Raw genomic sequence first — 13,806 nt, forward strand, 5'->3', positions numbered from 1 at the left:
TGGACTTCAACTCCCAGAATTCCTGAGGCTCAGGAATTCTGGGAGTTTATTTATTTATTTATTTATTCGGTTTATATACCGCCCTACTCCCAAAGGACTCAGGGCGGTTTACAAGGCAAAATTTAAAAACTATACAATATAAAATTAAAATAAAATTAAATTAAGTCTAGCCGCAAAAAATTAAAATCACAATTTAAAAACATTAAACCCCTCAGTCCAGACCAGATAGCTCAAAGAGCCAGGTTTTTAGGTCCCGGCGAAATGAACGAAGGTCGGGGGCAGTCCGGAGTTCCGTTGGCAGTTGATTCCATAGGGCAGGCGCACCCACAGAGAACACCCTCCCCCTGGGGATCGCCCGTCGGCAATCCTTGACTGGCGGTACCCTGAGGAGACCCTCCCTGTGGGAGCGCACAGGACGATGGGAAATTGACGCTGGCAGCGGGTGCTCCCTCAGATAATCCGGGCCCATACCATTTAGGGCTTTATAGGTCATCACCAGCACCTTGAATCTCACCCGGAGGGCAACTGGAAGCCAATGCAGCTCGCGGAGAAGAGGTGTTACATGGGAGTATCGGGAGACTCACATCACAACTCGCGCGGCTGCATTCTGCACCAGCTGAAGCCTCTGAGTGGTCCTCAGGGGCAGCCCCATGTAGAGAGCATTGCAGTAGTCTAGCCGGGAGGTCACGAGTGCATGGGTGACTGTGCGTAGGGCATCTCGGTCCAGGTAGGGCTGTAACTGGCACACCAGGCGAACCTGGGCAAAAGCCCCCCTGGCCACAGCTCCTATATGATCTTCCAAACTGAGCCGTGAATCCAGGAGGACGCCCAAGTTGCGGGCCCTATCAACGGGGGGTAACCCCTCACCCCCCATAGTTAACGATGGAAAAGATTGGTTAGTCTGAGATGCCGGTATGCACAGCCACTCAGTCTTGGCAGGATTGAGACAAAGCTTGTTTCTCCCCATCCAAACCCGGACCGCCTCCAGGCAACGGGACATCACGTCGAGGGCATCACTGGGTTGGTTCGGGGTGGAAAGAAAAAGCTGGGTATCATCAGCATACTGATGATACCCCACCCCAAAACCACGAATGAGCTCACCCAGCGGCTTCATATAGATGTTGAACAAGAGGGAAGAGAGGACCGACCCCTGAGGAACTCCACAAACGAGAGGCCTCGGGGCGGACCTCTGCCCTCCCATCAACACCGACTGCGAGCAGCCCAGGAGGTAGGAGGAGAACCACTGTAAAACAGTGCCCCCCACTCCCAACCCCCTGAGACGCCGCATTGAGTTGAAGTCCACGAGTCATAAAAGAGCCAAGGTTGCCTACCCCTGGCCTAGGTGATTGTGTTGTCTGAGACCATTTACTCAGCCCATTTCCTATGAAAAATAGCAGAAAAGCTAGGAACAGGATTATGTTTGTTCTGTCATTGATAACCATTCTTATTTCAATCACCAAAGAGCTGTTTTAGTTGCCAATCAACTAAACAACTTTAATATTTTATTTCCGTACTTTGTGTAATAAAGAGCTGTCATATTAGTGATACTTTTCCTCTGTGGTAAGAGTTGGGTTCAGTTTGGTCTTCAGATTCCTGTGTGAAGTTGAGCCAATGTTGTCTGCCTCCAGAATCATGTTCTTTAAAATCTGAATTTCCCTGGGACTAACTATATTATGAATAGGCACATCAGTCTTCACACAAAAAGAAACTATAGCCCAACATACCAAAAAACCACTGCAAAAAGACAAACTAGAAACAAAAATTAAAATAAGCAAGAAAATCAGTTTAACATCAATACCTGGGAAGATCCTAGAAAATAATAATGGTAATAATAAAATAATAATAGGGTCTCACTGTAACCAAAATCTGGGCTATAAAGGGCTTTATAGGGAATAATGGTCACCTGAAAGCAAACTTGTGAACGAGGCCAGCTTTGGCAATATCCAGCTATAACAGCCTCCATCTGTGACAGCTGCATTTTACTGTGGTGTTCAGGTTGTCTTCAAAGGCAATTTGCTCCATGTAGAGCAAATTGCAGTAGAGAGAGGATGAGGACATGGGTTACTGATGCTAAAGCATACACATCCATTGGAGGAACTGAATGTACATCTCAGTGAGAGAAACCTACCTCCTTTTTTTGTGGCTTCAAGAAAATAAAATAAGACATACTTTTTGGGTATGGGTTGGTAGTAATGGAAATGTTAGTGTCCAGATTTGGTGCACCTGTTATTTGAATTCAAAGCTAAGAATTTGCTTTCTGTTCCTGCATTTCTCATTCAGCTGGGGACCAATAAAAATTGTATTTCAATTGAAAAGGCCTGTTATCCACACCCCCTCCCATAAAAAGTTTCCTCCAAACCACATAAAATAAATGACATTGCAAATAAAAACCTTATCTTTTAAGAGTAAAGCAAAAAAAATCAATAGAGCAGTGTTGTTCAGAGATCTCTTATGAGATTAAGCTGAGCAAACTGAAGGTGTGGTTTGAAAGGTGAAAGCTATGTCACTTGCAAAGTTGAAAAAATCAGAGGAGCATGTTGTTCCAATGAAGATGGATAGTGGTTTCTAATACATCCTACGCATCTTGCAATTTGTTGTGGGTCAAAACATACTACTAGCAATAAAAATTGTGGCTTGTTTGTTATGTACAAATGTAGCATGCCTCATGCTTTTTACCTGCATCCATCAGCACTTTGAGCACTAAAATCAAGAAGTCTGACTCATTCCTAGTAGAACGCAATACAAATTAGACCATCAGTAGTAAAGCTTTTTGGCTTTCATATCCCTAGCCAAACAAAGTAAAGAAGCAGATGATTAGCCACTCCCAGTGTAGCAGATCCCTATCAGGCCTCCAAGTCAAGTGGCAAGCCACGTTTTCAGGCTCTTCCAGAAGACCAGGAGAATGGAGGCAGACCTTAGCTCCCACTGGAGAATATTCCAGTTTATGTACCACTGTGAAACCAGGCCTCTGTATTCATACAAGATCAGTGGTGTTGGAGATCTGAGTTAATTATCTCCAGCTCAGTTTCTATGTGGTTGAATCTCTACGAAGTTAGTTCTTCTATTGTATGGGTTCTCTCTTATCACCAAGCATTCCCCATCCAACCAGGACAATTAAGATTGCAATGTTTGCCTTCAACTGGCATTTGCTGCCATAACCTTCTCACCCATTCCCAATTAGTTACAGCAGAAAAGCTGAAATAACAAAAATGTCTTTCCCTTTCTAATACTTGAGAAATATTGGGATACCTTAAATTAAACTTAAAATCTGCAGAACTATAGGCCTTCTGAGTAAGCTACCAACTTGTAACAAGCAGGGTGAAATTGATGTGTGCGCGTATGTATTCTTTCTCTCCTTTTCATTGGTGCGTCTATTGGGGAAAGGACCCAAAGTTGAGCAAAGGTGCTCCTAGCTGCTTCTCAGTTACCTGGCATATGTCTAGGAGGATCCCCCAAACTGCACACAAGGTCTGTGCGCCCATTCCATAACCCAAAATGGAAGGTCCTTGGAATCTGTAATGGGATGTAGGAACGACCTTGGGAGAAGAAATAAAGAAATGCTGCCAAGTGACAGCATGGACCCCAACTTGATAGTGGACAGGGCAAGAGTCTCAGAAGGGACCCTCCCTACTTTGTCAGTTTGTAAAGAAGATGGCAGGATATTGTACTTTCAGACTTGCAAAATTGATGTCAGCATTACCAGATAAAGCAGACAGGAAACACGACCAGATAAGCTAATTCTACTTTATGATAAAGCTACATTAACAGAGTCTAGCAAATCTGAAAGTAAGGTTCTGCTGCTGTTTCATTTAGAGCCCAGGAAAGTAGGGAGGGTCCCCTCTGTGCCTCTTGCTCTGCCCACTACCAGCTGTGGGCTATGGTGCCTCTTATTTGACTGTTTCCTAGGCAGCATTTCTTCACCCTATCTCCCAAGGTCCTTCTCACATACCGTTATAAGAGCACGGTGGTGCAGTGGTTAAAATGCAGTATTGCAGACTAACTCTGCCCACTGCCAGGAGTTCAGTTCTGACCAGTTCTAGACTGACTCAGCCTTCCATCCTTCTGAGGTCAGCAAAGTGAGGACCCAGATTGTTGGGGGCAATAACCTGACTCTGTAAACTCCTTAGAGTGCTGTAAAGCACTACGAGCGGTATATAAGTTTACTGTAAGTGCCATTGCTGTTGCTACAAGGTCCGAAAACCCAGAGCCATTGGAATCTTGATTGAGTTGAGCTTTCTTGTCCATCAAAATTTATATAAATAGATTATGGCATCATGCATATATTTACAATATATAACTATTTCACACCTGACTGAAAAAAAGGTTTGTGTAGGTATTGGGGACAATTGTTTGTGATTACAAATGCCATCTATTCATAGGAATACATTCGTGCCGGGATCCCACCGTGGTAAGGACTTTCCTAAAATAACTTCCTTATAGCCGGTACAAACAATTCTCACGCCAACCCATAAATCAATATTTAACTTTTTGGTTGTGGGAGGAGAGACAGTTGAAAGTATGATGCAAAATTGGTGGGCAGAGATCACCTGGTCATAACATCCTGTCAATATCTTGGGAGTGCCCCTCTGTTTATGAGAAGATTGATTTTAGGCATCTGTTATTCCCCTTCCCTTGGCAGGTGTTAAATTAGATAGCTGGTGCCTCTGTTTTAACTTAATAGTGGCAAGTAGGAATACAGAGGCGAAGAAGCAAGCATTTAAAATACAAGGGTACAATTCGCAAAGCTCTGTTAAATAAAACTTCTAGGTGCCATGGAGGAATTTGCGATACACAAGAGGGCCTTAATTGACTAATCCTTTCTGCACAGGTATTTCTTGTATGTACAAAAGGGAATAAACACTGGGTGCTCACCAATCTTCTATGGGGTCAATACACTGTAGCATGCTTACAGTGGTGATCATAGGTATCAGGATGTCATTGTTCAAATAATTCAGTTATGCATTGGTACCAGCGTCTGCTCCAATGATACAAGTCGTATTTCTTGCATGGTGATGCCATGACACATGTATTGTACTCTGTCCTCAGCCCAAATGGGGTAGTAGAAGGTTCACTGAAACATAGCCCTCTTAGGTCTGAATAAGGCCCTTTTTATTTCGCTTTTTAAAACATGGTAAAATTGTCAGAAGGTTTTGCAGAGTGGGACTGAATTCTAATAAGATTATTCGTTTGCAGCGTGAAATCATCTGGGTGATAAGATTGCTAGGACGCAAGTGTATCGAAAACCTAACGAGAAAGTAGATGATATTCCTTTGTATTGTTTCCAGCATATTTTGCTTATATATTGTGTATGCCAGGACACATTCACACTCGCATGCACAAACGTTGCGTATTCCTTCAAAATCCTCCTCTTCTATTCCTCTCTCTCAATCTTTTCTCGGCGGACACTTACCTTTTTCTTCCACGGAGAGTTTGATTTTGTACACGGGGTAACCCAAACTGAGAGGAAGGCTTTTTGTTTTGTTTTGTTTTGTTTGTTTGTTTACCTGTTTGCTTTTTTTACAGACCATTTACTGGACAGATGGAACATTACCCTGGGTCAGGGACAAAGGTCTGGCATGTTATGGGAGATGGAAAACATTGATGCTAATGCTCAGAGGGTGCAAAAGATAGCATTTCCCCCCACAAATAACAACTTTTAAAATATGAACCAACAAAGGTAGAGTTATTGGTTGGTTGTTGCAGACCTAAGCTGGATTTGTTTGTTTTCGGTGCTGTGTTTGTTCAGAGGAAAGTTACCTTGAATGCAGCAATCTTCCGCATCCTGTTTCTACCTGCATCTGCCATTATCCCAAACTAACCTTGCCATTGTTGGTGTAGAATAAAACCGAATCCAGACATATTTTTCAAAACATTTTCCGGTTTTAATGTGATTTATAAATTGGTTAATTTAAACTGTCACATGATTTTTGCAACCATACAAGTTGCTTTCATGAAATACTTTAGATCCTATTTTTTGTAAAGCAACTTTATAATAAAATAAATTGCCAAGCCATTGAGCATAGCTAGTTTGATAATAAGAGAATAATTTGTGGCTATAAAATAAGAGAAAATAAAACCGTATCTTTATATTCAGTAAAAGGACCTACCTAACAATATGGATGGGAAAATGGTTTTATTTCCTCTTAAGTGTATTCAGAGGCATCTAATCAGTATTTTTCAAATAACATGCTTATCCATACTGGCTGAAGAATTCTGGAAGTTGAAGTCCACATATTTTAAAGTTGCCAAGGTTGAAAAACACTAATGTAGAGGAAGCCATGATTTCATCAGACAGATGAAATGTGTCATGATGCAATATCCATTCTTTAACTATTTGGATGTTTTTTTTTACCACAAGCAAAACCTGTGGTAATATGCATCAGTTACAGGTTCAGCCAATTGTTTCTAAAGAAGTAATACATTTATGTGGGATGCTATTTTTTAATGCTACTGGGAAAATCTGCTTTGGTAACAAAATCAGTGGTTTGTTGATCAAACTAATCAAGTAGCTATATAGTTACATCTTTCTGATTCATTTTTCTCTTATTTCTATAGGATTTTAAAATGATTCTGCAGAGACCAGTCCAAATTCAACCATTTAATGGAGATAACATCATATTATAAAGAAGTTATCATTAGAGGAGGGGCGGGGGAAGGAAATCTACAACTGTTTTTCAGCACAACAGAAGTATTTCCCAAATGTCCTAGATGTTGGGTTAATTCTTACTCATTTGTAGAGCTGTGTCCTTTAATTAGAATCAAAATGGTTTTGTGTGCACTCTCTTTTAAATAAACATGGATTTAATTGAAACCAATGGGTGGTTCAGAGAATTTCTTCAAACAACCGTAACTACAGAATGATCTGAAATGGTACAACTATGCTGTGGATGCTCTGTTAACTGAGAAGAAGATAGCAGACAGAATGTGTGACCTCTTATCTTATTTTTGATTGGCTGGCAAAAAAAAGTTCCTTTGTTTTGCTGTTCTACTGGTGTCCCCAATGGCTACACCAGGAAAACAGGGTGCAAGGACTGACCAAGATAGCTTTGGAAAACAGCCCTTTCCTGCGCACCTCCCCAGAACAGCGAAGAGAAGAGTTCTAGTGCTAGACCTGTCGTGCATATTTTCCCTGACAATGTCCTTCCTCCAGCCTATTGGTATAAGCTCAAAAGAGTACAATTTGATGGTTGCTCCATTATAGATTTTCCCTGCCTTTGATTCTTGGGATTGTCTAAAAGGATGAGGCCCATTCCATGCATTAAACACACCTAGTTTTTTCGGAGGAGGGGGTAAAAAAAAACACTGGGATTTTTCAATGGGGAACCACCTGTGTTTACATTAGGATTTAAATATTTTTGCAAATAAATGCTAATCGCATTTACAGTGTACACTTTTATGAGAGGACACTTAATGACAAATGATGCAAACATTTAACATGAGCTATGCCATTATTTTTTTAATATCAAGCTTGCTAAATTGAAAATAAATCCCCTGCAGCCTAAAAATATAGCCTATTTACAGACCACATATGTGATTGATATGAATTGACTTAATGAAGCCATTTTTGTGGGGGGTAAGACTTTGCTTATATACTGCTTTATAAGTGGGGTGAAATGGAGCTTCAGTATAAATAATTCTGCTTTTTAAATTATTTTTTACAACTTTCTAATTTAGATTATTTCCTAACTTTTATTTTATTCCATGTCTTCATTGTCAAATCCATTTCATGGGGCAAACTGATATTTCTATGCCAAAAGGTATTTTCCTGTGCAAAACTAATTTGATCTAGTAGTTACAGTAAAATGCACCAGGACACAAACAAGGAGATTGTGAGTTCCTCTGCTGCCTTAGGCATGAAAGCTGGCTGGGTGACTTTGGACCAGCTGCTCTCTCAACCCAATTTACCTACAGGATTGTTGCTGTAGATAGGGAAAATAGGAGGAGGAAAATGGATTAATATGTTTGCTACCTTGATTAATTTATAAAAGCAATAAAGGTATGATTTAAAAATCTAAAATAAATAATATATTGATCTTCCTGCAAAAGCAAATTGTAAGATATGAACTATATGTAATATAAGGTAAGGTAAAGGTTCCCCCGCACATGCGTGCTAGTCGTTTCGAACTCTAGGGGCCGGTGCTCATCTCTGTTTCAAAGCCAAAGAGCCAGCGCTTGTCTGAGGATGTCTCTGTGGTCATGTGGCCAGCATGACTAGACGCCAAAGGCACAAGGAACACTGTTACCTTCCCACCGTAGTGGTCCCTATTTTTCTACTTGCATTTTTTACGTGCTTTCAAACTGCTAGGTTGGCAGAAGCTGGGATGAGTAACAGGCGCTCACTGCTACGCGGCACTCAGGATTCGACCCGCCAAACTGCCGACCTGATCGACAAGCTCAGCGTCCTAACCCACTGAGCCACCACGTCCCCTTTATATGTAATATAATAACTATACATTAAAAGAGAATGAAAAAAGGGTACTCAACAATATCCTGAAAAGTTCATTGTGGATTTGTTTGTGGATTTGATGTAGGGGATTTCAGATTTCAAATGTTTTTGAATGAGCATGTCTAGAGGTCCCAGCCAATATAAGCGGTAAGTGTATGAGGTTCACAATTGCAGATAAACATCTCAAAAGCCATAAACTCTATAGGGTCATATAACTTACAGATCATAAAAGTCTTAGGGCAGTGTTTTTCAACTTTTAAGATGATCGACTCAACTCCCAGAATTCCAAAACCAACATGCTGGCTGGGGAATTTTGGGAGTTGGAAACCACATGTCTTAAAGCTGCTAAGTCTAAGAAACACTCTTAGGTACTGATACTGAAAGTCACGTGGATGAAGATTGCAAAGTGACATTTGCTTGTATTTGCATACTGCTGGGTTAAGTGTTGTATATTCAGTGGAATTTTATACAATCATTTTCAGTAAGCATATGTATGGTGTGGCGTCTCTGCTCATTTTACATATTTCAGACTAATCACTTCATCTTAAACTAAGAGCTGCCTTCTAGACAGCCACAACTATTACACCCCTTCATCAGTGTTGAAACCTCTATATCCTTCTTCATCTATCTCATCACCATCAAGATGTGAAAAGTACAAGCCGATCTAGCAACTGCATCTTCCAACTCTTTTCTCCTCTTATTAAAGGCAAAATCAGTAAGAAATTTTGTGTGGGACCACCCAGGTCTTTAAAATCAGATTACTTTTATCCTGATGTTCTCACAGTTTGGAAGCACAGGAGGCAAAATATTTAAAAAGTACAAATAAAAAATACTAAAATAGAGAATGACATAGAGTTTTATCCTCTTCTGGATTATATTCTGCCTCCTTCCTCTTCACTTTCCCGATGTCACAACCCATATGGTTTTACAAAGCTTATGTTCTTGTTGCTGCAGCTCCAATAAAGGCATTTCCCAACCAAATAAGTTTATTTTGGAACACACAATGCCAGGTAAAATGGCATTCTTATAGGAGTATTCTGTACAGAGTTAAAATTACCCAAGTGTGCCATGCCTTAACCTCCTCCCTGTGTAACTGCTCACCTTTCTAGCCCTTTTTTAAAAAAAACTATTGGTAGAGTGCAATTATCCAATGATTGCATTAAGTGAACAATTCCATTGCACAAAACCAGACAATTTGCAGCCAAAGACCTACCTACATGTATCAGTTTTGCCACTGTTGAATTCCACCAAGATTATATCCCCAGAAAATGGTCTTTGGAGAGGGTGGTGTTTTTTTTCTTGTAATAAGAAAAACAATATTGGGTTTATAATGTGTACATTAAACCCCTGAGAGGCTTAACACACCTACGTTTTGTGGGGGGGGGGAAGCAAAATTCCTGCTCATTCACAATGGCAATGGGACCTAGGGCATACCACAAAATCCTTAAGGGGTGACAAAAATTAAGAAATAAATATGTAGTTCCTAGAGAGGAAAAATCCTGTTTTATTTCAAGACCTTTGGTAAAAACAGTAAGTATTCAGCACAAAGACTAGAAGCTAATCGGAATTTTCAAGTGCCTCCACTTACCTCAGATGTCATATTCCTAACTGGCTCATAAGCAGGACAGATAACATCCTGTCAGCCTAATTAATTCTGCAGATCATCTAACCATTCTCAACATTTCATGACCTGATTTAGTTTTGCAAAAGTAAGTATGATCATTCTCTGTTCAAATACATTTGTGCTGCAATTGTGCTCAGCCAAATGATTATTTCACTCAGATCAGTTACTTAAAATTTTGTCCTCTGTCTGAATTGGGTGGTGCAATTTTTCTGTATCTTCTTCCAATTTTTATAGGTGTTCCTGCTGCCATCACCTGTCACTGTCCCATTTTTCAGCCAGGTAATGCCAACACATTTCTTAGCATCTATGAACAATATTCATTTTATTAAAGGCTTATTTTGCCTTTCTAACCAAAGGTTTAAGAACCTGTAGGAATTGTTCTTCCCCTGTTTGATCCTAATTTTTTGAGGCTGTTTAGATGGATGAATAACCTATGAGTTTTGTGGCTTAGTGAGTTTTGAATCCAACCTCCATCCCACCAATCCTGGTTTTAGATTTTTAACCACTGCTTCATTCTTTGCCCTTTTGCATTGACCCAGGCAGAAAAAACAAAAAGCAAAGCTTTGGTTGATCTCAAAAGGTCTCATAGTGCAAGTTTCTTTCAGGCCTACATAACCTCTAACCATTTACCAGACAAGTTGTTATAATTGTTGAATATCCTTGCTTAGACAGCCCGAAACCAGCAAGAAAAATGAAGGTATTAAATGGATCTTTGTGAGTGAGAAGGGCAACTAGTAAATGGTCCCTTATGTGAAGTCTCTATTTCATACCTTGGACTGATTGATGAAGAACCGTTTGGGTAACTCGTAAGTCAAAGCACAGTTTGAAATCATCCTTCCCGTGAACCAGTCTGCATGTTCTACTTTAAAGGTTGATCATGAATTAGGAACAGCAGCATGGACTTTGTGCTTCCCCATAAACTGTTAGCACATGAAAATTAAATCTGGAAGGTGTGCTGGTTATCAAGCTACAAACTTTCTCTCTGAAATGACTATCAAGTTGGATTATATTAAAATCTGGACAACAAAATAGTGTTTGTAGCCAGGCCCAAAAGCAATGGAGTAATAAAAACGCCAGTTACAGCTGCTTTCTCTTTGCAGAACAAGCAGTTCCAATTTTTTTAAAAAAATAATAATGAATGCATGCTAATGCCATCGTTTCTTAGATCTCTAACTTTTGAGGAGCCTCCATGGAATGAATCTCACTGTATGAGAAGTTAAAATAAGGGTATGGTGAAATGAAGTATACCTACCCTGGCTTGCTCCAAGTAGCCTCATGAAGGAACATCCATGGCACAAGCAGGGAGGAGTGTGTTTGTTTTTAAAATAGTTGTTTGGACCTCACAATTAAACTCCTGCATCCTTTTTATATGTATGGCATAATACATTAAAAGGACTCAGAGCTTCGATTGCATCTGCTAATTCCATTTGTTGATCACCCCTCTTCCTTGAAGACACTCCTGGGGACCTGACTTCTCTGAATGAGTGATGGCAAAAGAGCAAAGATTGGGAATGTAATGTAAAGACAAAAATAAGCAATATTCAGAGACAATGAAATCAAGCTTGCTAATTTAAAATAATCAGCTACACTGATGGATTTGAACTGCAAATTAGGATTTAAAGAAAACTTTTTGATCAGATCACGAAAAAAAACTCTACAGAAATCTGGCTTAGATGAAAAATATGGGCCCCATAGACTGATTTGTTTTACTTAACATTTCCAGCCCTGTGGTTCTTCGGATTAAGAAAGTGTAAGCAATACTATAAACCACAGATAAATGTGTGTCACAAGACCACATATGCTGCATAAGCAGTCTCAAATCTGTACCGAGAGAATTAGGGATTGGGTAAATAAGTCCTGCAATTTTTTTGGTCCTTTTCAAAATGTTAAGTTACTGTTATTTATATGAGGACAAAGCTACATATTGCATGTAGTTTTTCTTTCTTTATTATGAAGCTCCAAAAGTTATTGTTAAGCTTTATGAAGCTTATAAAGCTCCTAAAACTATTGTTAAGCTTTTAAGCTACAGCTCTGAAAGATTATGAGAAGGACATCTTACTACCCAGACTAACTATGATTGCTTTCCTCCTGGAAAACAGAGGACCACATACTTATTTCTGTCCAAACATCCATATATAAATAGACCTGAACTTACCACCATTCATTTAGCAACCGTTCAAAGTTACAAAGCCACTGAAAAAGGTGACTTATGACTGGCCCTTACACTTATGACCATTGCAGCATTCCTATGATCAGGTGATCCTAATTTGGGCACTTGTCAACTGGCATGTATGTACTGTATGATGGTTTCAGTTGTCTCCGAATCACGTTATTATTTGGAATCTTCTAGCCGACTTCCAACATGCCAAGTCAATGGGGAAAGCTGGATTTGCTTTGATGGCCATTGTGAGTCACTTAACAACTGTAAAGATTTGCTTAATAACCATGGCAGAAAAAGTCTGTAAAATCAACGTGATTCACTTAACAACCACTTAACAACGGAAAATCTTGTCCCAGTTATGGTCATAAGTCAAGGACTACCTGTAAAATGTTGGCAAGAAGTTATCATTTATTTATTTATTAAATTTATATGTCTCCCGTTCCATTGGCAAGTGACTTTGGGTAGCTTATAGCATAGTAGAACAACAATATAAAACTGTGAAATTGTTAAAGTGTTAAAACATTAAGCATTAAAAATATGACAAATATATATATATATTTAAAATTACATGTATTAACAGCAGCGAGAATTAGTATGGGAAAAATGAAGAAACACTAATGGAAGAAGACATAATTAGGAAAATCTTGGACTGTGCAGAAATGGATAGACTTACATTGAAAATGAAAGGGAAAGAAGATACAGAATATTTTCAAACATGGGATAATTTTTACAAATGGCTAAAAAAATGCAGTAGAGAATAGGAATGGAAATTGTATTACTATTAATGTCAAATATGTGGAACCAGACAACACATTGTTTAGTAAGAACTAAAGATTTGTAACTATAAAAACTTAATAAAATATCTATAAAAAGCATTAAAATTTAAAACATTAAAAGTTAACAAAAAACTAGACAGAAAGGATTTTTAAAATTTCAGTGAGAAACTGTTTTCTTTCCGAAACCCTGCACATTGTTTGATTGCCCTGAAGACCTGCCATTATTTGACTGACAGGAAAGTCTACAAAGCAGCCTGTGAAGGAGAAAAGGCAATCATTTCTGTCTTTTAAGTCTTCCTCACAAAGTTCTGGTCTACAGATGATAACCCAAGCTGCTACCAATGTTTAGCATCTTTGTCTGTGGCACCATAAACTTTCTAGAACTTCCAAAAGTACTTTTCCAAAAGGCAATTGGATTTCTTGGTTTTTTTCCTTGAAAACATTTCAAGGAAAAAAACCAAGAAAGTCCACTTGCCTTTTGGAAAACCATCTTTGGTGCAACCATGATCTGGATGATTTAGAATCTTCATAGACACTTCCTAGAACTTTCCATGTGAATGTGTTGTCCAGGTATTCAGTTGAATGCACTAAAGTAGCCGTCCCCAACCTTTCCAGATTTGTGGGCTGCCGGGGGGCAGAGGTGATGGTTTTGCACAAGCGTCGGGCAAGCACAGTTCTGTTTGTTCAAGATGGCTGGAAAGAATCTGAGACTTAAAAACAAATAAACCAAAAGAAAAAAAGCAAAACATTCAAAATTTAAAGAGAGGGCTTTGTGTGGAACTACTGGGTTCAAATACAT

The 13,806-nt window shown here is 39.3% G+C and overlaps 1 protein-coding gene across 1 annotated transcript in view; it reads left to right on the plus strand.

Annotated features, from left to right (window-relative positions):
- Positions 1-6,631, plus strand: part of LOC308661452 (sperm flagellar protein 2-like) — a gene marked incomplete at its 5' end in the record, with an annotated part of 28,081 nt that extends 21,450 nt beyond the window's left edge. The window contains 2 exons of the mRNA XM_081316384.1: positions 5,524-5,569; positions 6,556-6,631. Coding sequence (XP_081172510.1) covers positions 5,524-5,569; positions 6,556-6,563 — 54 coding nt within the window. The 3' untranslated portion in view covers positions 6,564-6,631. The remainder of the gene's footprint in view (positions 1-5,523; positions 5,570-6,555) is intronic.
- Positions 6,632-13,806: the final 7,175 nt, after the last annotated feature.

Source organism: Vipera berus (assembly GCF_964194415.1).
Source record: "Vipera berus genome assembly, chromosome: 2".
Classification (NCBI taxonomy): Eukaryota; Metazoa; Chordata; class Lepidosauria; order Squamata; family Viperidae; genus Vipera; species Vipera berus.